A 24,892-nucleotide genomic window follows, 5' to 3' on the forward strand; every position below is an offset into this window, starting at 1 on the left:
AAGCATTACGTTTTCTCTTGGGGGCAGAGAGCCTGGTTAAATGAATCAGAAAACCCTAAAAAAAGATTGTCTACCCTCCGTCCATCAGTTACTGGACAATTACTCAAGGGCCGGCTGCAAGGAAAACAGATGGCGTGAGTGCTAATAGGATGGGCTTTCTGGACTCAGGCAGAGGCAGGAGCCGCCGGGTGTGTGTTCTGACACGGGGAACTGCCACGAAATGGCAGACACAGCTGCCGAATAGCACAGGACTCGGGTCTCCGGACTGACAGATGCTTACGGTTTTTAGGAATGAATGCTGGATGAAATATTCTCCAGGCTGACATGGCCCAAGGAACCCTGTCGCGCTCCCCCACCCCGCTTCACCACAGGTCCCTAAAAACAGAAGAGACAGAGGCTGAACCTCAGCCCACCTGAGATATGGGCCTTTCACGAGGCAGACAAGAGCGCCATAATTTATGTCTTTCCCCCTTCATTGGAAAAATCGGAGAAACTAGGAAAATTGGTTAATTAGCCAGTTTATGACATGCGATCTCTCTACAAAGAGACACGAGGTCCTCGGTTCTATCAGAGAGCCACCCAGGCTTGGGAATGAGCTCATTCCAGCCACTTAAATTCCTTAAACAATTCAGACATGAAGATAATCTATCCTAATTCTTTTCTGCATTATTGACACTATTGACTCCCCCCGATCCACAGCACGATCTAATAAATCAACACGGGATTAAGCCGAGAAGAAAGAAGGTGATAAAATGCCATTTGGTTCTCTATAAATCATCAGATGAAGCAGCACGAGGTAAGTAACTAGAATGAGAATTGAACTTCTCTACGCAGCCATCATTGTTAGGGCCTCCCTAGCGTGTCCCAAATTTATAACCACGGCAGGTGCACGGGGGTGAGCGCCCCCCACCCCCAACCCCGTCCTCACTGCCTTGGTGTAAGAACCATCTTCCTGGCGACTGGGAGCTGAGATCCGCTTGCTAATTAAAGACAGAAAGGGTTGATATGCAGGTTTCAGTTCAACCGCTTTCGATCTGAAGGTGTCCATAGTGAGCAATGACTTCATTTACCAGGAATTACCCTTTGTACAAACCACCTCACTATTTAAAACAAACCACATGGATCATCATTAAGCGGGGAAAAATGACCGATCGGATATTGACAGTGGCACCGTCCACTTCAGGGGACCACCCTGTCCCTCCCTTTTAATGTGGAATTTAAGCATTTGACTTGTTTTCACATTGAAGCTGATAAAAAGGTTCTCAGTGAAAAGGATCTGACAGATGAGAAGCTTTCTTAGAACAGGACTGGGAGACACAGATGGGGGTTTAAGAAGAGGGGAAAATGAAGTTAATATGCTACTGATCCTCTCCCAGGGAGTTAGAACTGAGTGTAAAACAGCTCTGGGGGAAATGTGGCATGCAGTGTGAGTCAGGCAACAGACCTTGTCTGTTCTGTCCATATGCTTACCATACCTTACCAGGCAATGCTCTTCGGCACATGCCCTGTGACTTTAGGATGGACATCAAGCATCTCTTTTTTGTTGTTGTTGTTGTTATGAAGAATGTGTGTGTATGTGGTTGTTTTCTATTTCTCTGTGAAAAACACTACGTATTCTCTTTTGACCCCGCTTGTAGTAAGCCCCTGAAATTCTGAATCTGTATTCAGAATTTTCCCTCCAAGTCAGACTGTTGAAATGGGTACCCGCTTTGGAAAGCTGGGCAGAGTCTGTACTGGGGAGGTGTGAGTTTGAAGTTCACCTGAGAGAAGTAGATTCACCACCAAAGAAGACACCAGATAAAGATGCTGCAGTGTGTCAAGAATGGAGGCTGAAGCAGAAACTTGCCCTGGACGGTAAGCCCGAACCCAGAACTGTTACAAAGCCTGCCTGTCCCTTCCACCTTAAAAATGGTCCAGGGCCCCAAGATCGCCGCTCCACCCTAGAGGAATACAAATGTGGGTACATCTGTATGTGATGACATCACTGGCCTCGAGATCTAGATGCCAAATTGACCACTTGACATGATCCCAACCGTAGTAACATCTCTGATGTGAAAAGAGAGGAGAAAAAGGAAAAAAGAAAGAAACTGTAACTGCAGGAAAATACTCATCTAAAGCAGAGTCATTGGGGAATAGCGATCAATGAAATGGAATAAGTCAAATAATTTCAACACCAAAGTTGCCTCTTCTGTGGCCTGAATAAACAAGTTTGTTTTCTTTTTTGTTTTTTTGTGGCAAAATGGTTATGTCGTTTTCACTTGGTCATTCAGGGTAAACACGACGCTGAGGTATCCAGATTGATTTTTGCTTTTATGAGTTGTCTTAGGAACAAATCTGGGAGGGTTTAGGAAGAGAGGTGAGATGTCAAGGCTAAGGCAAAGAAAACGGATGACGAAGTCATTTTCCTTCAATACTGGATGAGAAAGAAGCACCATTATAAGCTTCATTCCAGGAAAATGTATTTTAAGGAGGACTCAGGGGCCCCTAATCAGAGTGTGTGCCTTTAGAAAACAGAATGATAATGTTTCCAAAATAAGAGTCATGTTTTAATTATGTTCTTATATAACTGGTGATCTGAATGACCAAGACTTCTGAAATATGTTTATTTCTAAATAATAATAAAAGAAAAATGTCTCCAATGAAAGTGTCATTTATCATCAGTATGGCCCGATCCAGCCAGCTGATCAGCTTTGAAAATACAGATTTAGCCCTCCGATCATCAAAATTAAATAGAGATGCAGTGATAGTTATAGATTAATAGCAGATAGAAAACACTGTAGAGATGTACAGATAGGAGACGTATAGATGGTAGCAGTAAGTGGTTCGTGGAGACTGAAGTGAACTCTTTCACACCCTTCATCAGCTAACTGTCTGGACTGCTAAATAAAAGCAATGACATGAGATGTGTCCACGGACTATCACGCCAGCCGTGGTGAGGAGAGATGACCTGAAGATAAAGCTCTCCCACCCTGAGAGGGAGCCTTTAGCGAGGTGGAATGTATGGCTGGAAAACCTGGTTCTCAACCAGACAGGCAAAAATACATGTCTGCCTTACTATACTTCAGGCATTAAGTGAAACTCAGGAAAAATGCACACACACAGACACACACACACATACACACACCGCATTCTGATGTACGTCGGCATCACCTTATCAGTGCTTTCATAGAAAGCATTATAAGCCCTTTCAGAGACTGTGGAGAGGGTGCCTTCCATGGTGCATGTCACAGCCCACCTTCATCTACTGCCATATGGAACCACAATGCTGATTCGGTCACTTCTAAATATTTGTGATGGCTGCCAAGATCCCCCTTGAGCCACCCCTTTCTAGAGCAGGAATATTTCTCCCCCTCCTCCATAGACACTGCCTGACTGATGCTAAAAAACCCTGCATTTCTCCTAGATAACTTGTCCTTTGCGAGGCAAGAATAACCTCTCATTCAAAGTCACTGCCTTCTTTCCTAAGTTGTGCCCCCCAAAGCAAAGCAATTTAACAACCTAGAAGGAAGAAACATGAATTTATTCTTTAAAAAGAGAAAAAAGGAACATGCACAAAGAAACCGTGAGCACACTGAACACTTGTAGTATTTTACTTGCTAGGTAATGCTTCTCAAATTGATTAATAAATAACATGAAAGAAGTGAATACGGCAGGCAAAAGATCAACTCATATTAATAATTTGATTAAATTCAGCTGAGGTTTAGCATCTGTAGAAAGCTCCTTAGGAGAGTCTTCTGGTGGGTAACTGGTATAAAATACACACACCCAACACACACACACACACACACACACTCACAGCAAAGGCACAGAAATGGTAGAAGCAGATGAATCATATCATATGTTACCAATAACCTCTTGGGAAATATTTCCTGGCACAACTTTCTTAATGACAAACGGGATAAAACACTATTTCAAAGGATAAACCAGTTTGGCCCTAAGATAGTAAAACAATGAGAAAAATAAAAAAGGTTGTTCTCCAAAAGACTTGAAAGAGAAAACGCGCCTAAGAAATATTTTTTTTCTGGAGGCAACCAACTTGATGACAAATTACCCAGATGTTCAAAGCAGAATCTTGACATTTTATGAATACGCGGGGTCTTTGGAGCACGAGGCCCCTTGGAACACTTGTAAAGGAAGTTTAGTCAACCACAACCACACACACTTAACACATGGGACTCTTGAAGGGAGTCAATGGGAAAACAGATTAAAAGACTACAATCAGGTTAACTCTTCCTAGAGCAGGATCCGTGATCCTGGGAAGGGAAGAGGATTCCTTCAACTCTGCCAGTTCACATCCACAAGCCCTGTCCAGTGAGACAGAGCTGGGCTAGTCACCCCACAAGGCAATACTGACCCTGGTTCCCAAGCCTTGGAACCAAGTTAGGCGGTCGCCCTACTAGTAAAGAAAGAAAAAAAAAAAAAAGAAGGTCCGAGGGAAACACCCAGAGAAAGACAAGAGAGAAGCAGAGTGAAAGATTCTGAAATAGACACAGAATGGAAAATAAAACGCAGAACCCATCAACAAGACCGTTAAGGGAGAGTGGGGGGCGGGGGGGGGGGGCGGGGGGAGCCTTTATCCATGCCAACAAAGACTGCATACTAAACCACTAGCCTTCATCACAGCATCCCCTGTGAGTTTACACGCAGGTTCCAGGGCTGACACGCTCCAGAAAGCCGAAGGCTCGGATCCCCAGCGGGGGGAACATAGCACAACCCAGACAAACTTAAGGAAACAAAAATACTCAGCACCTACCCACCGACATATATGTTTTTTGCACTCCTTATTAAAGCGGCTGAATGAAAACTCCAGACACCCAAATGCCTCCGCAAAGATCCAAACTCTTAGCATCAAAGAGGTCTTAGGCTCAGATCGCCACCGGACGCACGAACACGAGAAAGAATGCCAGTGATTAAAAAAAAAAAAAATGCAGTTTGCAATTTTAAGCTCCCGATACCCAGGTTCAGCTTCAGGCGTTCAAAGTACCCAGAGAGCAGCAAACACAGCCAGGCGCGGGGTGTCCGGGCTCCACGGAGAGCTAGGGGCTCCGATTCCCACCCCTCCGGTCCAAACGCAAGCATCCCCCCCCGTTCCCCAAACCCATCCAAGGTACCAGAGCGCTTCCCAACGACTCGGGTACCCAGGCCGCCGCCGCCGCCACCGCTGCCGCCGCGGAGCCCCGGGGAAGCGGCCACCGAGGGAAGAAACGCGCGCCTTACCTGCTGTAAGTACATAAAAGTCAAGGCACACGAGAGCTGGGGACACATGCCCACGTTGGGGAGCGCCACGCAGGTGGCCCCCGTCAGAGGATGCTGCATGCTGGCGTCCGCCGAGCACGAGTGGGCACGCTCGCATGCAATCGCCGCTGCTCTTTGCCTGGCCGCTACAATTTTTTTTTTTTTTAATTTTGCTGATTATCTAAGTCAAAACCCGGCGCCTGTCTCCCTTCTCTCTCTCTCTCTCTCTCTCTTTCTCTCTCTCTCTCTCTCTCTCTCTTTCTCTCTCTCTCTCCCTCCCCCCCGCCGCACCCCGCGCGTCGGTCCGTCCCTCCTCCCTCGCTTTCCTTCCCGTAGGTTGTGCTAGATCCCGGCGTTCATCTCTGCCTCCAACTAAGACACTTGAGAAGGCCGGGCAACTATTTTGTTCCTTTCGTGGCTGTAGCTGGTTGTTGTTGTTGGTTTTTTTTTTCCCTTCTGGTTGTTGGGCCTGCTTTCTGAGGCCCCGGAAAGTGGAGGGTGTCCCCTGGCCCCCCGGCCCCGCGAAGATGGGAAAACCAGCAAAGGCAACTTCTATGGAAGGTAGAGGGGGGAGGCGGAGGCCCTCCGGGAGATGCTGAGTAGTGGTGGGGGGCCGTGGGGGTGGGGGGGAGGATAGAGCTCAGGGCGAGAGAGAGGGAGGGGAGAGAGAGAAAAAAAGAGAGAGAGAGAGAGGGAGAGATTTAGACTCACACCGAGGCTCAAGCCGCTGATGCTGAAGCCGCGTCTCCTCATTTGTCAAATGGGTCCAGGGGCAGGGTTGTTGTTTTTTTTTTTTTCTTTTTTTTTCCCTCCCCTTTGCTTTTTTTGTTTTTTTCTTAACGACTCACCAAAATTCAAATTGTGTCTGCTAAAAATCTCCGCGGGGCGGGCGAGGAAGCGATCGAGCGCCCCACACCGCCAGCATCCAGGCAGGCTGGACAATTCGTGCGATGGGAGCTGGGACCCAGAGTCTAGATGTGGGGTGGCGGCGGGGTGTTTGCCCGGCTTGGTTGGGCAAATAAACACAGAAATGGGATTCCCCCTCGTGGGAGTGCTGGGAGGACGCCTAGGGGCTGGGGGGAGGGAGGGGGCGGCCAGGGGGAGCTGGGGGCTGTTGCGGGAGCTCGAGGCAGGGAGGTTGGTGAGGGTCCCCGCACCCGGTCAGGGCGGCCCAGGCGGCGCTGCACCCCCCGGGCGTTCGGGGCGCCGCTTTTTGCTCTGCGCCTCCCCTTGGCTGAGCCAACAGCGGGGCGCACACCGCCCAGCCCGAGACTGGAGATGGGAGAAACCGCCCTGGATGGGGCTGGGGGCTGGCGCGGAAATCAAGTCCCTGTTCGAAGACCACCTCCACCCCTACGGCCAATTCAAGGGGGCTTCTCTCTGCCGAGGATCCCCGCTCTCCTCAAATTAATAAACGCGCAGGGTGGACAAGTCCGGATTGATCAGCGATGACTCTGTGGGCTGCAGCCCCGAATAAACCCGGACCAGGGTTTATTTATTTTATTTTCCTGCCTGGCCAGCCCTCCTCGGGCCAACATTAGCATTCCACTCTTGCAAAGGGGCTCCCCCCCTCCCCTCTATTTTATGAAGTAATAATTATTCATTAGTAGATTTCGTTAGTCTTTATGCAATAAAATAGGATGTGATCTGCAAATCAAAAGAAAATATTAAGACTCTAAGGAGTCCTTGGTCCCCCATGCGGTGGGGGCGGGGTGGGGGGAGGAGGGGAAGCACATTCTGGGTGGCAGGAAAACCATCAGAAATAGTAGTCCTATTTTGTGATACAGATTTGGACCCAGCAATTGGGATTTTCTTTTTCAGAGCAAGAGGCTGCCTCAACAGGATCTCTTTTGATTGTTGGGTTCCTTGCAAGAAGCCTTGCAGGGGTGGTGGGTGCGACTGCCCTGAAGGACAGGGTGGGGGGCTGGCCACCGGGGGCAACCCCACTGACCTTTCTGGGAGGCTCATGGGGACGTTCGGCCAAATGACAGTTTCCCAGGCATCAGCTTCACCAGGCACAACTCACTCTGCAGGCTAATCAAAATGCTTTCCAAAGAAAAGGCAATTAATTACACCACAGCTCCATGTTTTGTTGCTCTGTTTTGAGACACCATCAGTAACCAAGTCTTCACTCGGCCAAACACTAGGCCCGACCTGGCTGTTTTCTTTCTGTCCCTCACCTTGCAAAACCAGTTTCTCCAACACCCTGGGACTCTCACATTCCCCTCAGTTTAGAGGGGGCACGGTAGGATGCTAAACCCTAAGCAGAAGTTTGTCTGAAGGATTAAGGGAGAAGAGACGGGTATCTTAAACTGCTTTTTGGGGGGTGGGGGTGGGGTGGTGGCAGTGATTGTTTGAAAAATCCCTGCTATACTTCGTCTCAGTTCATCAGACAAGATCTGATTTACAAATAAACTGGTTCAATTTTTTTTGTCTTTTCTTACTCTCTGCCTGTCTTTTTTTTCTTTTTGGTAAAATTTTGCAATTTGCAAAATCAAAGGGAAAACCGTCCCACAAAACACAATCTGGAATAAAAGGTCAAAGATTCTGCCTATCCCATCCTTCCCCTCTCCTCCCCATCCTCTCCTTTTGCCTTAAGCAGTCTGCTGTACTGACAGGGGCTGGTCCTGCCTGCCTTCATTTTTTTTTTTTTTTAATCCCTTACTGGCACTGGAAAACCCTGCAAAGGCCCCAAGAAGAGGACAGAATTTCCCCCTCAGCTCATTTTCATAAGAAACACGATAAATAATACATGGCACTTTAATAAGACCTTATCTGAATGGTTTAATGAAAAACAAATACATTATGTAAGGAACCAATAACTGCTCTCAGCTGCACTGAGCCAACACTAGTTTGCCCGTCTGTTTTTCTCCCCAAAGTTGAAAACTCTCCGTGGTGATTGGATTCCTACAGACCCTTTTTGCGATAATGGCTCCCACTTTCCCCCTTAGACTTAGGTCTCGCAGCCGAGCGAACTGGAAGCCGGCAAAGGGAAACCGTAGGATCCAGACCATATGAACGCGTCTCAAGATGATTCGGGGCCAGGCTGCATTCCCTGGATAACCACGTCAGAACATCCCTGCGCAAGTACACGCGAACACATTCATGCAAACCTGACTATGCGCATAGACACGTACACAGCCCATCAACACGGATATAGGAAAGGGCAGGAAAGATTTTGCAGTGACTGACAGATGCACACAGCATCGGGTGACCCCAAATCAAATGGTAACTTCCCAGCTGCAACTATGGCTCAGTAGAAAAAAACTCTGCTAGCCTTTTAAGCAGTGTCTGGGGATGCTGAATTTGAATTCCATCTCAACAGAGACTCAGAGAGAGCCACATCAATGCTACTAGCTCCCAAATGATTCTTCTATTATACATGAATAAATGGGAGACGCAGGGGAAAGAAAATACTCTTCTCTCTCCCTACAAAGATTGCCTGGGCACTCAGTCTCACTTGGGTGTATATTCTGAGTCACATTCAAGGGCCGCCCTCCTGCTTTTTCCACAACAAGGAGCCGTCATGGAATGCTTACCCCATAGGAAGCAGAGAGCGTGCAGGAAAATAATGAATAATGCCGTCTTCAGATGGAACTTGACCCACACAACAGTGGTGGAACTTTTTCCTTCACTCAAATTTGCCATCTCTTCAGAATAATAAAAGAAACTTTTTTTTTTTTTTGCTTTACTCTCTTTCATAATCCCGTATTCTAACTTTCTAAGACTGTCAAAAAGCAGGTATTCAGCTAAAGAAAGATTTTCTATGGACGTTGCCCTGCCTCAGATTTAAAAAAAAAAAAAAACAACTTCAGTTAGACAGAAGGAAGGCCTTATTGATCTTAAATGCAATTTTCCATTCAAAGGCTAGGCAAGAAGTGACTGAGAAGTAGTTTATTCTCACTTCCAAATTTTGATACGGCAACAATCTTCAGGAGAGTGAGAATGAAGTCTCTCTAGGGAACTGCTTGTTATTATTATCTCTATCACAAGCACGTTGAGTCACCTACTTGTGCAACCAGTTGAACAATATTTAGTAGGTGTTGGTTACACTCAGACACGGATCTCATCCCTAAGGCTGCATCAGTGGGAGAAGGCAAAGATCCCTGACGTCACACGATGTACATTCTGGTGGAAGTGTCATTAAGCACAGAACAAAGATAAGAGTCAGTCGATTGTAGAGAATACAGAAGGTGACGAGTGCTATGCAAAAAAATAAAAGAACAGGATCACGGAGTCAGGGACACCAAAGATAAGGAAGTTTGGGAAGGTGGCTGTAAATACTATATAAATTGGTGCTCACTCTGCAAATGCAGTTTCAGCTTGACAGGTACACACGGCTATGTTTAAAATGGATGACCAACAAGGACCTCCTGTATAGCACAGGGGACTCTGCTCAATATTCTGTAACAACCCAAATGGGAAAAGAATTTGAAAAAGAATAGACACATGTATAACTGAATCACTTTGCTGTACACTTGAAACGAATGGAACATTTTTAATCAAGTATGCTCCAATATACAATATGATGTTAAAAAAAAGAAAAGCCTTCTTGCATCCTCTCCCTTTCCACTCCAGTTGCCAAGCCGCAGGTTTTCCTAATGCTCTCCTGGGTCAGTCCGCTGAGGGTGGTGGTGGGAGAGTTTGACCCTGTCAATGCATAAAAGTGGGGAAGATTCCCACCTGCAATGTTGTCCATTTGAAGTGCAAGGTTTAATACAGTGTCTGATATATTGTAGGGACTCAAAAAATACTGCATTAAGGGATGGGTGAATGGATGGGTAGATGGATGGATGGATGGATGGATGAATGAATAACATTCATTCACAATAGCAATTTGGAGCAAATGACTTCTAGCTATGTCTTTCTTTTCAAAAAACACAGATTCTGAGTTTTATTTACTTTTTAGCTCTCTCTATATTAAGCTGGTTTCTTGGCCTCTAGAATGAGGTCTCAGCCCCTGATGGTCCCTCTGGGCTACCCTGATGAAGCCCTACTTCTCAGACAGCTCTTTTGGAAAAGGCGTCCCCGCTCCGTGGCATGGAGTTGGTGGACCGGGGGTTCAGCAGGGCTCAGAGGATGAACACGGCGTTCTTTCAGAGTAAAGAGCTGTGTCTCAGACAGACTGGATTCCAAACATTCAGACACAATTGCTTTGCATGTAATGATAGGATTGAGGCTGGAGATCAGAGTCCACTTCTGAGTCAAGGACCCTCGAACTCCACGAGCTTCCCAGCCCGGCTGTGCAGTGTCAGCGAGTTCAAGTTTAAGAGAGCAGAAACTCAAGTACAAGGATGCTCAGTTCACAACTAGCTCCCATCACACAAGTTCTTTTCAAAATTACACTGGCTGTTTAGAAGAGTTAACTATGATCCTTTGTCCATAAGATGGACATCAATTAATAAATAAAATCAGCTAGTTTAAAATGAAATGTCTACTACCTAAAAATGATATCTTTGTGGAGAAATGGGGCGTCTTCAGCACATGTGATCAGAGTTAAAATTGGTACCATACCAGAGATGACAGGCAGCACCGACTCTCAGCATTTCAAATATACTTATCCTTCAACCTAATTATTCGAGCTCTATGTATGGGTCCTGTAAGAAATTCCTGAGATGGGCACAGAGATACACAAACTGGGATAATTTTTCCAGCGTTGCTTGTAAAAGCAAATGAACAGAAGCAATGGAAGAACAGTTTAGTAGAGTGTGACACATACATACAAAAAAGCTATTAGAAAGAATGAGGGACATCTAGGTGTCTTTCCTTGGAAAGATTTCTAAGAAAGATCTTTAAGAAGTTTCACGGCATAGATGATTAATTTCACAAATGAAGGGACTTCTCTGGTGGTCCAGTGGTGAAGAATCCGCCTTCCAAGGCAGGGAACACAGGTTCGATCCCTGGCTAGGGAACTAAGATCCATGCTGTCGTTTTTGTTCAGTCACTCAGTCGTGCCCAACTCGGTGTGATCCCATGGATTCTATCACGCCAGGCTTCCCTGTCCATCACGGGCTTCAGAGCAACTAAGCCGTTGCTCTGCAACTACTGAGCCCAAGAACCACAGCTAGAGAGTCTGTGCACTGCAGTGAAAGATCCCGCAAGAAAATAAACTTCAAGTCATTAAACCTGAGGAATTCAGAAGTCCAAGTTCATTTTCCTGACACAACATATCTCATTAAAAGTACCTCGAAAACATCAAGTAGGTAGATAGATAGGTAGGTAGATAGATGTATACCTCCAATGAAAAAGAAAACCAAACTCAAAGTCGTTTTAATCATGATCATGAATATAATGCTCATTTTAACGAGAAATAGAAATTTTGTAGGTGATCCTTTCTGTCCAGTGAATATTGCAAAGCAATGTGGACTTAAACAGTTTTAAGGTCTTTGTGTTTATTCAGAAAGACGAGATGGATACCAACTGTTTGTTAAGTAAAGTCACCAAAAATGATAACAAGGCATAAATTTTCATGTAAAAAAAAAAAGAAAGAAAGATCCTGCATGATGCAACCAAGACCTGACACCGTCAAATAATAAATAAATGTGCTAAGTTGCTTCAGTCATGTCTGACTCTCTGCGACCCCATGGACTGTAGCCCACCAGGCTCCTCTGCCCATGGAACTCTTCAGGCAAGAAAAATGGAGCGGGTTGCCATGTCCTTCTCCAAATAAATAAATAAATATTTTTCTTTAAATTTCATATATGAAAACCAAATTAACCAGACAGCAACAAAAACCATCTCTTTATGCATGTGTGTGTATGCGCGCACACAGGTGCACATAGAGACATACACATAGGCATCTGTGGAGGTCTGACTATAAATACATGTGTATATACACGTCTGAAAATGCATACAAAAGGATCTGAAAAGGTACAAGTGGTAAATTCAGTTACAACTAGAGGAATGAGGTAGAAAAGGGAGGTGGGGGACTTCCAAATTTTACTCTCTGTGGATGTTTGCTGTTTGAATTGTCACAAGAATGGATTTGTGCAGGACTTTTATAATAAAATTTAAAAAAAAATTATACTGCTACACCGATGGCTCAATGGGTAAACAATCTGCCTGCAATGCAGGAGACACGGGTCAGGAAGATGCAGGTCAGATCCCCGGGTCAGGAAGATCCTCTGGAGGAAGAAAATGGACACCCACTCCAGTATCTGGCCTGGAAAATCCCATGGACAGAGGAGCCTGATGGGCTACAGTCCATGGGGTCACAAAGAGTCAGACACAACTGAGTGACTACCCTCTCATGGTACAACTACTAACACTACTATCTTTGTGGTCACCATGAAGAACTCGGGTTACATGTTCCTAAGGAATACTTTTCTAAATAGTGGTAAATTTCCCTGGCTAGGCCACAAAAACCTGCTTAAACACACTACCAACTAGGAATAGCCTCGATAAATAGGCTAAGTCGCTTCAGTCATGTCCGACTCTTTGCCAGACTATGGACGGTAGCTCACCAAGGCTCCTGTGTCCATGGGATTGTCCAGGCAAGAATACTGGAGTGGGTCGCCTAGGTATATACAGCCACAACAAAAACAAGAAGCACACGTATCTCTTGGTAGCCATACAGGGTTCCAGCAACTTAGGACCTCACCTGTGTTTATTACCTTGCTTCTTAGCAACCAGGTTTGCAGCTGACCCAGACAAAAATGAAAACAAAAGCCCCAGCCCCACCACCTCCTCAGGTGCCAGTGCTGCTGAGAAACAGACCAGTGAGCAGGAAATCTAACAATGCTGCTCTAGACTCTCAGGGCCAGCATCGGTTTGTAACCCCAGGAGGGACTGATTTGCACACCCCCACTTCCTAGGGGGAGAGGTGGTTTGTCTTGGTCCCAGGCTCAGCATATAGTTCAGGGAGATCTTTAGGACTTACAGAATGAGTTGCTTGTTTTCTGTTCCTGCTCAAACACCTCTTCCCTGCAGGCCCCCTTCCTCTCACTGTCTAGTTCCCGCCCTGGCTGCTAGCTGGTGTCCTCACAGAGGGCAAGCCTGCAGCAATGGACAAGCCTTCCCCACTGTGTTGATCTGCTCTGTGCCAGCCACCGGAGCTTCTTCCTCTGCCTCTACTGCATCGAGACTCTCTGTAAACTGTCCTGGATTTCAGCCTGCACCCCAAAGAAAGACCCAGAGAATCCCAGGGCTCGGAAAATAACCACATGGTCTGACCCTCTCCCGGCCAAGGGAAGACGAGGGAGCTCACTGTCATAGAAGTACCATGATGCCCATGGTGGATGTATTAACAGTATTCTAGCTCCCAGAAACATACAAGCTGGGTCTCTATTCAGGAAGTGCTGCCTGCAGGGTCTATTCAGAGGGCATGCAAAGTAACCACTCTATGGCTCAGTTCTTTTATCTGTAAAACTGTTAGTTGCTCAGTAGTGTCTGGCTATTTTGCAACTCCATGGACTATAGCCTGCCAGTCTCCTATATTTATGGGTTTTTCCAGGCAAGAATACTGGAATGGGTTGCCATTCCCTCCTCCAGGGGAATCTTCCCGACACAAGGGTCTGGGGTTGACTCTGGGTCTCCTACATTGCAGGTAGATTCTTTACCATCTGAGCCACCAGGGAAGCCTCTTATCTTTAATAGGGGGTTAATAATAGCCCCCTCACAGAACTACAATGATTCTCAGATTTTTTTCCTCCCTAATTCATGTAATAACTTTTATCACAATAAAAGTTTGAAAACAATGAAGGAGGTTGCATGAAATTAATGGATGAATTTTATTTTATTTTATTTTTTTGGTTCAAGTTAGTATATTTGCACACAGGCACAAATGCACACACACATACAAACTCACACACACCATCTGTTCTCATCATCATCTCATAAAGGAAAGGGCATTTTGTACCCAAAAGTAAGAAGGACAGATCCTCAAAATAAAGGACAGCCTTTCAAATGGATTAAATTTAGGTCTATTAAAAATTTCACTAAATTGCCCTTAATTTTCTCGTTTAGCTGCAGACTGCTGAAAATGTCATTACGGAATCAGATGAATGGGTGGATCCATTTGGGAACCACTGAGAAAATGAGTGTAAAGTGCTTCTTAGCAAGGGCATCAGCACCCCCAAAGTCAACAATAAACGTTACTGATTAAGGGGATGATTGGAAATGATGAACAGTGAGAGACACAAGTTGGAACCACTAACCTCTTCACCCCCACAGACTCCCTGCAGTAGAACCAGCCAAATACCTTTCTCATTTCTGAGTTCCCTGAGCTGCAGAGCATTGTGCCTTCCACATGGGAGAAGCTTAATAAAGGTCATATGGATTGGATTGTTGGTTTCACTTTCCCCAACGACACAAAGGTTGCAGCCTGCTCATTCAGGGCCACCTGAAATGACGGCTCTGATGGGGGGTTGGGCACTTCTTCTGGATCATATGGGGCTTCCCTGGGGGCTCAGATGGTAAAGAATCCACCTGCAAGGCAAGAGGCCTGGGTCTGATCCCTGGGTGGGGAAGATCCCCTGGAGAAGGGAATGGCTACCCACTCCAGTATTCTTGCCTGGAGAATCCCATGGACAGAGGAGCTTGGCGGGCCATGGTCCACAAAGAATCAGACAGAACTGAGTGACTAACACTTTCACTTTTTTTTTTTTTTTTTTTAACTTTCTGGCTCATATGAGGGCATGTGGTGTAGTGCAGAGGGTGGAATCCATCTCTTGGAGTCTCTCTTCTTGGGTGTGAAGTTCTAGTTCTCCGTCATTATTCTATGGATGCTATGAAATGTTGATGGAGTTATAAAAAGTTCAGTTGCATTCAAAGAGGTGAAAGAATAAATGTTGTCTCTCAGTCATGTCCAACTCTTTGCCATGGACTGTGGCCCACCAGGCTCCTCTGTCCATGGGACTCTCCAGGCAAGAATACTGAAGTGGGTGGCCATTCCCTTTTCCAGGGGATCTTCCCATCCTAGGGATTGAACTGGGGTATCCTGTATTGCAGGCAGATTCTTTACTGTCTGAGGCACCAGGGAAGCCTCATTCAAGGAGGGAATGAGGCTAATTTGACATTCCTAAATATGTTGTTAAGAAATAAATTAACACAACACCTATAAGTTCTGAGGTTGGTGCCTACCATCTAGTAACCACTCATACAAACTAGTGACTATAATTATGACTTATTTTTCTACTCAGTCCCCAACCAACTGCTGAAAGAGGCATTCCTCTTTTTTACCAACCAAAACTTACACAAACAAGACCAACAATATCAACACTTTCATGGACTGACTAACTTCAGATGCAGTTGTTTTTGAGAATTTTTTTCAAATGACATGACATTCATACGAAAAGGTGTAGACGTCACCTTTCTGCCCTGGTCCTCTGTACACACATTTTATTTAGCCTTGCTAATGAATCAAATGAACACAAACTTTCACATTAGCCCTTGTCAACTAAATTCCTCAAGAGCTGAATCTCACAAAATGTCAGGTCAAGTTCTTGTACTATTTTTTGGAAACTGACTATGGTTAACACTTGTAATGAGATTGCTTATGGCCAGTGTAATAGATCTCTGTATCTATATAAACCTATATCTATCTATCTATCTGTCAATCCTTGTTTACTCTATCTGTCTATCTATCTCCTCACAAAACCCTGTAAAGTAGGTTTTACAGCTCCAATTTGCAGAAGAAGAAACTGAAGTTGCAAGAACTATACTCTTGTCTCTGTAATAAAGAATGAGCGATTGTGTTTTCACTAAGGTCTGTTGAATTAAAAAGGCAGAAAATATTCTTTCCATCACCATGCTATACCAGTAGTGGCAGAAATGCTATTTACAAAATCATCATTGCCATCATCATCATCATCTTATTTATCATTGTTTGCAATATCTAAACTTAGCAAGCACTTCTCCAAAGCATTATTCTTTGTCAATTCAGCCTCAAGATTTCCTCTTCCAGGAATCTCTCCTAGAGACCAGCTACCTAATTTTATAATGGGAATTTCCTAGATCTCTAGTCCCTACTTACTAGAGGGTGGGAGAAGTAAGTCCCGCCCCAGACTTCCCCGGTGGCTCAGTGGTAAAGAATCCACCTGCCAATGCAGGAGACACGGGTTCGATCCCTGGGTCGGGAAGATCCCCTGGAGGAGGGCATGGCAACCCACTCCAGTATTCTTGCCTGGAGAATCGCATGGACAGAGGGGCCTGGCGGACTACAGTCCATGGGGTCGCAAAGAGTTGGATGCAATTGAACATGCATACATGGAGAGAATGTTCTATCAGGGCAGCCAAGTGACACTGGGTCAGGAGTGTCCCCAGACATACCAGACAGAGCCCCCAGTTGAAAAAGACCCAGAGCAAGTGCATGCCTTAAGCGTCCAGAGGAGGTTTCCTGAAATGATCGGTTCCAGGAGGTGGTGCTGAGGGAGTGCAGAGTTTAGCACTTGAGAGGGTGGGAGTCTTGTTCCCGGTGCACAGGACAGAATGTAAGCGGGTGGGACAAGGGACTGTAGGCAGCAGGGACAAAAACGGCTAAGCGGTGATTTCTCCTAATGAACAAGTGGGCGGAGAGGTCTACTTTGGGAAGCCTCCACACCCCACCCACTCTCTGTGTTGCGACTTTCTGCAAAGCTGAAGGCAAACAAAGCCTGCAGAAGATTCTCCTTTTCCTGTGCAGTAAGCTTGGCTGCAAGGTCCTTTGACCCCACCGATGCGCAGAAAGATTTATCTTTATGTAACCAGAGTCACCCTCAAGCCTGTCCTACGAGAAATGATTTTGTCTCTAACATCTCAAGCTCTGGAATCATCCCTTTTGACCTTAACAGCACCACCCCCCGCCCCGCCCCCGGCCCCGCCAAGGTCCTATCTTGGCACAAGGCAAGAACTTCCACAGGGATCCCCAGCAATATTGGCACAGCTTCAAAACCTGGTAATTTCTGGCGGTGAGCTAGGAAGGATGTAAAGATTGGAAACAGAAGTAGGTTAGTCTGCAAAAAAGTCACGTTGCAAATGGACCAGATACGAGCTAGAAGAGCTTCTTGGTTCTCACGATCTCACTTCAATAGATACGTGTCTCTGGAATTTCAACTCTTAGTCCCCAGACTGCAATTCCTAATTATGGGAAACTCACACTCTTACAACCTCATCTGACCTTGTCACTCAGGTTTTTGTATTACATGGAGTCTGAGCTCCAGCCTAAGAACTCACAGTGAAGCTCAGCCTCTTGCCATATTCCACAATACATCTACTCACGGAAGGCACAATTGAGTTTAGCAGACATCAAGGCTGGGGATAGATATAAGGAAGAGAGAGAATAGGGGGAAACACGATTCTAGAAGGATCGGCATGAATCACCTTCTCGCAAATGACACTTGGCTATTCTGCCACCATCCACTCAATTAGACTCTCTTGGTCTCAGAGTTTCTAGGCCACACTGGTGGCCTATTTCCCCTTTCCCTTCCCACTGAGGGCCCAAGAGCAAGTTCCCATGCCCACCCCTTTGTCTCAAGTTTCCTTTCCCTTGAAGTGTTGACACCATTTGACCTGTGCCCTAGAAGGAATCACCTTCTCACTCAAGTTTGTGCCTGTGTGTGCTCAGTCACTCAGCTGTGCCTAACTCTTTGCGACCCTATGGACTGTAGCCTGCCAGGCTCCTCTGTCCATGGAATTTTCCAGGCAAGAATACTGGAGTGGGTTGCCATTTCCTCCTTCCAGAGGATCTTCCCAACCCAGGGATGGAACCCATATCTCTTGCCTCTCCTCCACTGGCAGGTGGATTCTTTACCACCAGCACCACCTGGGAAGCCCAAGTTTGCATCAAGCCATTTTTCTAAACCCAAACAAAACTCTGCAAAAGATGTCTTATTGTGCCCACTGTCAAAACAGGCATACATTTGTACTTGGTTTCAGATAGAACAATCTGACACTCTATCAGGGACAGTGACACGTTAAGAGGAAAACTACATATTTCCCTGGCTGGACCATACAGGTCTGTGGCAGAATTCTTACATGCTCCATAAACTTGAGATCTCCATCAGAATCAGCTTGTGCTTTGTTAGGTCTCTTAACTCTTGTATCCCGATTGCCATCACCCTGAATGACCTACTTACTATGGTACTCTTTGCGCACGGGAGAAGGGTTTGCAGCATCGGTGGGAAACCACTGCATCACTCCCTCCAAGAATCCTCAGCTCCCCTGCAGCCCTCAGGAATGATCATGTACCTCAAATTGCTTTCTGCACGTCTCAGTATAAAGGTCCTGTCCTCCTGGCTGTTTCAATACCCCCCAAACAAAATGTTGTACATCCTGCTCTCTGCCTCTATGGACTTGCCTTTGCCTGTGGAAGCACCTTCCTCTTATTTACATAACCCTGAAACCCTAACATCTGCCCTTCATACCTCCCTCTGCAGCTTTGACTAGTCAATCCATCCCCACATTATATCACTCTTAGCTCTCCCATCTCTTGACTATAAAGTCTCTCCATTTTCCATTGCCCTGTCCCAGTGCATCCTATTATTGTGTGTGTGTGTGTGTGTGTGTGTGTGTGTGTGTGTGTGTGTGTGTGTGTATTAGTTGTTCAGTCATGTCTGACTCTTTGCGACCCCATGGACTATAGCCCATCTGATTCCTCTGTCCATGGGATTCTCCAAGCAAGAATACTGGTGCGGGTAGCCATTCCCTTCTCCAGGGGATCTTACCCACCCAGGGATCGAACCCAGGCCTTCAGCACTGCAGGCAGATTTTCTACCATCTGAGCCACCAGGGAAGCCCCTAGCCTAGACTAAAACCACAACAAACGAAACAACAACAAAAGCTATGCTCTCCTAACTGGTTCCTTTGCTCAGCCTCAGATCGTCCCAACTCACTCTACACTGATTTCACAGGAGAATTTTAAATATACAAAAGTGGGGTTTCCCTGTTTCGGCTTAGCGGTAAAGAATCCCCTGCCAATGCAGGAGAACCAGGTTCAATCCCTGGTCCGGGAAGATCCCACGTGCTACCATGGGGCAACTAAGCCAGTGCACGTTAACGACGAAAGCCTGCAAGGCCTAGAGCCCAAGAACCTCAAGGAGAGAAACCACAACCATGAGAAACGGGCGCACCGTGATCAGAGAGGAGCCCCTGCTTGCTGCAACTAGGGAAGAGCCTGAGGAGAAGCAGAGACCCATCGCAGACAAAGATGAAGAAGCAACTATTTAAGTAAATAAAGTTATAAAAAAGATACACAAAACAAGCACACCCATCTTCCACTCAAAAGACATCAGAGACCCTTCCCACTGCCAATGACCCGATAGCAAACACTTTGACGAGGCTCTTCACCTCTCATCTGGAAACAGAACAGGCACTTTCTTGAATGTGCCTTCCTCCCCTCCGGATTCTGGTCACTGCATACCTAGTCTTGTAATTGCGTATGCCCAGCGCATATTAAAACCTTTCCAAATATATGTTCCTTGGCTGAAACTGCTTTAATGATATAAGTGTACAAATCCCAGAATACCCAGGGTGTAATTAAATAAATAAGCCCGGAATGAAACACGCATCTTTGTATGTTGTGCAATGTCGAGATGGAGATGAAAGCTCCTATGTGCGTTTCACTTTATTCTTCACAGGGGCAGAGCTGGGTACACACTGATAGTGCTGTTACCCGCAAGGATGCTGAAACCCAGAGGGGTTATGTAAGCTTCCTGCATATAAATGGGGCAGCCAGGGTGGAAGCGAGTTCCTTGTCAGTTTACTGTCTGTCTCCTGCTTCCCCATCCTTTGCACCCTGGCACTCACCTAGTCCACGAGAACTTTATTTTCCCTCTTCATGTTGCAATCCCATCCCCTCAGAACAGCACCTGAACTACTGATGCAGAGGTCAAATCAATGAGAAAACGTGGGAATGACAAGTCCTCCTCTACTTGGACACCTCTGATTTCCATTGGATGCTCGCTAACTGATAGACTGATTGATGCATTCATTCATTCATCAGATACCTTTTTTTACCTTTTTATTTTGCATTGGGGTAGAGCCGATTAATAAGGTAGTGACAGTTTCAGGTGGCCAGTGGAGGGACTTAGCCATACATATAGATACATCCATTCTCCCCCAAACTCCCCTCCCATCCAGGCTGCCATATAACACTGAGCAGAGTCCCTGTGCCTCACAGTAGGTCCCTTTAGTTATCCGTTTTAAATACAGCAGTGTGGACACGTCCATCCCAAACTCCCTAACCATCCCTGCCCCCCCGGCCACCGTAAGATTGCTCTCTAAGTCTCATCAGGTATATCTTGAATGAATTCACTGTGCCAAGCACAGTTCTGGAGATACAAATGATCAGTAAACAGGAGATGGAATTTACATTCTAGATGAACCTGATATTTGGGGATCATCTGGATTTTTAAAAATTATGTTTTGCAACTCTGGGTCAGCATATGAATCAGCATTTTCTCAACTTTCTGCAACAAGTTAGAATACCAAAGTGAATTGGATTGTGAGGCTAATTGAAAACAATATTAATTATCCATACTCCCAACTCCAATATTTGGTATTCATCAAAATAGCCTCATTTTCTCACTGATTGGCTTTATAATAAATGTTTCACATTTGAATTTATAAACTTCATCTCCTCCCTGCTCCCTTCATCTCTTTTACAAATGTAGTTTCATGTAGAATTTATTTGTAAATGGGTTTTTACTGGGGTAAAATTGTATATATATATACATACATACATATATACATTTGAGAACCTATGGTTTCCTGTGTGATACTAACACAGGTATGAGGCTCTGATTATAGGCTCTCCTATGGAAAAAAAAAAAAGAATTAAAAGGCCCTGTTCTGAGGCCATAGAGTTTCATTTATCCGTTTACTGTCTTCTTGAGGGTGAAGTGGAGGATAATAAGAACAGGGGAGGCAGATCACCTGGTCCTGAATCTTGGGTCTTTTTTGTCCAGCTGGGTGACTTTTGGCAAGTTATTTATGCCTTCTGGGTCATGGGGTTTTCATTTACAAATAAAAAGGGTATGAACATATTTTTTTCACAATCTGGATAATATGAGTAACATAATATCTGCAATTTGCTTAGTGAAACCCTCGGCATCTAGCAAATGCACTATGCGTATTAGTGTCATAGCTATGATGATGGTGATGGTGCTGGTGATGGTGATCTGGTTGTTAACTGTGAACACAGGAACTGTTGTTGTCATTCATCTCTCAGTCGTGTCCGATTCTTTGCGACCGCATGGACTGTAGCACACCAGGCTTCCCTGTCCTTCACTGTCTCCTGGAGTTTGCTCCAATTCATGTCCATGGAGTCAGTGACACCAACCACCCATCTCATCCTCTATTGCCCCCTTCTCCTCCTGCCCTCAATCTTGTCCAGCACTAGAGTCTTACCCAGTGAGTTGGCTCTTCGTGTCGGGTGACCAATGCAATTGGCTTCTGTTGAAAAGACAACCCCATTCTCGTTGGCTGGAAAGAAAGAGGGCCATCCTCTTCCTCGTTTCCAGGCGAACCCTTTGCTAGTTCACTGTCCTGCCCTTCTCTCTTAACTCGAGTTTCCAGCTAAGGAAGCAATTGGAAGCCCTGTCACCATCGGATTCCCCCCAGCTTTCCCACCTCATATCTGGGCCACAGACATCTCTAGGAGCCTCTCTCCTGCATCACACAGGAGCTGACACCACTGTTCTGCTGGGGAACTCTGGGGGACGTTAATATTTTATGACCTCTTTAGTGAAACACCAAACCCCAGGGTGCAGATACTTCCTCTAATTCAGATTCTCAGCAGGCTTCCACCCTCCCTTTCTCCATGCCCGCCTCTCACCATCCAAGCCATTCCAAGATTTTTTTTCCCCCCACGCATAGCCACTGTCCTGTCAAGGGCCACACAATTCCAAGAAATGTCATAAAAAGAAAATAAGAGCAAAGTTAAGAATTATTGAGCTTTTACTGTGTGCTGGGTGCTACGCCAAGTATTTTACATTGGTTATCACATTTTCTTGTCTTCCCAGAAACCCAACCAGAAAGGTACTCTGACCCCTCCCATTTGAAAGGCAAGGAGACTGAGAGTGGGGGAAGACAAATAACCCTTCTCATCCACACACTCAGGCCCTAACTCGGGTCGGTGTGATTTCTTTGGCTCTGATATTCTACTTTATTGCATAATTCATTCCTGAAAATGGATTTTAAATCAACATGTCTGAAAGTGGAACAATTGATAGAAGAGTCCTCTGAGAGGTAGGTCTCGCCCCATAAATTAAATGGGATTGCAAAATTCCAAACTATGGTGGAGGCAGACGCTGCCTCCCCCAAGTTCCTGTGAGGATTGTAAACTACCCACAGGGTCTCCCTGTTGTCATGGAAACCCTGGACCAGGGTAGCAAAGCTCAAGCTTTGACCCAATGCCCAACGGAGGTCTGGGTGTGTGTGCTTCTCCTTACCATCCACAGAGCTTGAGTAAAATGGATCTCAGCCAGCAAACATCCTCGGGATTCGATTTTGATTTTCTGGTCAAACAAACAACCAGACACAACAGCTAATCTACTGCTCATTCCATTGGGACTGCATCCCCCAGATTTAGAAATCCAGCTAGGAAAGAATATTTTGAAAAGCAGGAAAAAAAAGACACTTATGAAATGAGGGGGTGGGGATAGAATAAGATATACATGCATATTTATATAGTATGATCCCACAAATGTAGTCAATTTAGGTCTACAATTTACATTCTCAATTTCCAAGTGTATCTCCTTCTAGATTGAAATCTATATGGAGACTACTAGTGACTTTTATCACTTTTTTTGTTGCTAATCTGTATTAACTGCAGCCATAAAATTAAAAGACGCTTGTTCCTTGGCAGGTAAACTATGACAAACCTAGACAGTGTATTAAAAGCAAAGACATCACTTTGCCAGGAAAGGTCCACATAATCAAAGCCATGGTTTTTCCAGTAGTCAGGTATGGATGAGAGCTGGACCATAAAGAAGGCTAACCACTGAAGAATTGACACTTTTGAATTGTGATCCTGGAAAAGATTCTTGAGAGTACCTTGGATGGCAAGGAGATCAAACCAGTCAACCCTAAAGGAAATTCATCTGAATATTCACTGGAAGGACTGATGCTGAACCCGAAGCTCCAATACTTTGGCCACCTGATGGGAAGAGCCAACTCATTGGAAAAGAGCCTGATGCTGGGAAAGATTGAGGGCAAGAGGAAAAGGGGGCAACAGAGGATGAGATGGTTGGATGGCATCACCAACTCAATGGACATGAATTTGAGCAAACTCCGGGAGTTGGTGATGGACAGGGAAGCCTGGCGTGCTGCAGTCCATGGGGTCGCAAAGAATCAGACACCACTTAGTGACTGAACAACCATTAGCCATGTTTTCTCTAATGATCATGGAGCAGCCTTTTTAATAAGGAAAAGAGAGGTTTCCACTTCTCCTTTTGTTTCCTCTTTTTCAGTGGCCCAGGTCGCAGAGTGAAAACACCACCTCCCCCATCACAGGCCTGGTCAGAATCTCACCAAGCCTTGAGGAAGAACGGAGATGTGATCTACCAGGAAAAAGTTGGACGTTCTCACTCTCCTGGCCCATCAGAGACAGTTTGATAGTGACTCTAGAAAGAGGCAAAGAGCCCTCATGCGCAGCTCCTGAGCACTGCCGCTCCCCATGGAAGCCTAATTATAGTCACCAAAGAAGGTTCTTTCCCGTCTCTCCAGGTCTTCTGCGACAGCTCATCATTCTGGTGGCACTTTTGTGGGGAGAACCTCATTTCTATTTTTGTGATGACTGCTTGTCTTTACCAGCTCTTTGTACATAGATCAAGACATTAGGATAACCTGCACTTTCCCCAGGCAAATGAGAAGTACTAATTTTCTCTCTCTATTAAGGGCTGTGCCACCTCCATCTGCTTCATCAATATTTATTTCACAGGCTAAGACCACAAGGATCCTGGTACGAGGTTAACCAGTTCGGCACCATGCGGCTTCCCGCTCCTCACGCCCATTTATTGCCTGTGCCCATTTTCAACAAAGAAAGGAGTCATGCAGCTTTACCCTGACCTGTGGAAGCAGGATCTTCTTTCAAGTATGAAACCCAAAGTCCCACCCCGCTATTTTGAGTACATTCACGAGATGACTTTTCTGTAAGAGAAGGAAGTGAAGTCAGAGCTCAGCCCTTTGGAATCCTATAAAAGCCACATGATGTTTGTGTAACAATGAGGGTGGAAGAATTTGAAAGTTATATCATGTCACCCTTAGCCAACAATCACGTCTGATAATACTGATGCTGATTAAAAATATCACTTAATATTAGAGGTTCCTCCTTGTTAAGCAGTCTAAAAACCGATTTGCATACATGATTTTACTTAATCCTCACGCTAAAGTTTTTATTCATGCACCCAGTCATTCATTCCTTATTTAATTCATTTATAAATATTTATAGACTGGTAAATTATGTTCTTAGCTTTGTGAGATGTCCCCAGTATACAGTGATTAGACACATAAACAAGCAAGCAAACAAACAAAACTCAATCTATTTACTCTGATGAAACTTAAAGTCTACCAGAAGAGAGAGATTTCCAAAATCAATTCAATCAGTTTTTTATAAAACAAATGTCCCAGCAATTTTGTTCCTGAGCACTTATTCTGGAGAAAGGAAACTTATGTTCACACAAAAATCCTTCTGTGAAGTTCTATTTATAATAGCTAACAATAGGAATCCATTGAGATATTC

General features: G+C 45.3%; 1 protein-coding gene across 15 annotated transcripts in view; it reads right to left on the bottom strand.

Moving 5' to 3' along the window:
- The window catches only part of RBFOX1 (RNA binding fox-1 homolog 1), a 2,068,635-nt gene that overhangs the window by 434,708 nt on the left and 1,609,035 nt on the right, over positions 1-24,892 (bottom strand). The window contains exon 1 of one of the 15 annotated variants that reach the window (XM_043455513.1): positions 5,218-5,450. The exons of the other annotated variants lie outside the window; for them this stretch is intronic. Within the exon in view, the coding sequence (XP_043311448.1) occupies positions 5,218-5,316 (99 nt within the window). The 5' untranslated portion in view covers positions 5,317-5,450. Of the gene's footprint in view, positions 1-5,217; positions 5,451-24,892 lie in introns of those variants that run through there. 15 annotated transcript variants of the gene reach the window in all.

This window comes from Cervus canadensis, chromosome 32, assembly GCF_019320065.1.
Source record: "Cervus canadensis isolate Bull #8, Minnesota chromosome 32, ASM1932006v1, whole genome shotgun sequence".
In the NCBI taxonomy this organism is placed as follows: domain Eukaryota; kingdom Metazoa; phylum Chordata; class Mammalia; order Artiodactyla; family Cervidae; genus Cervus; species Cervus canadensis.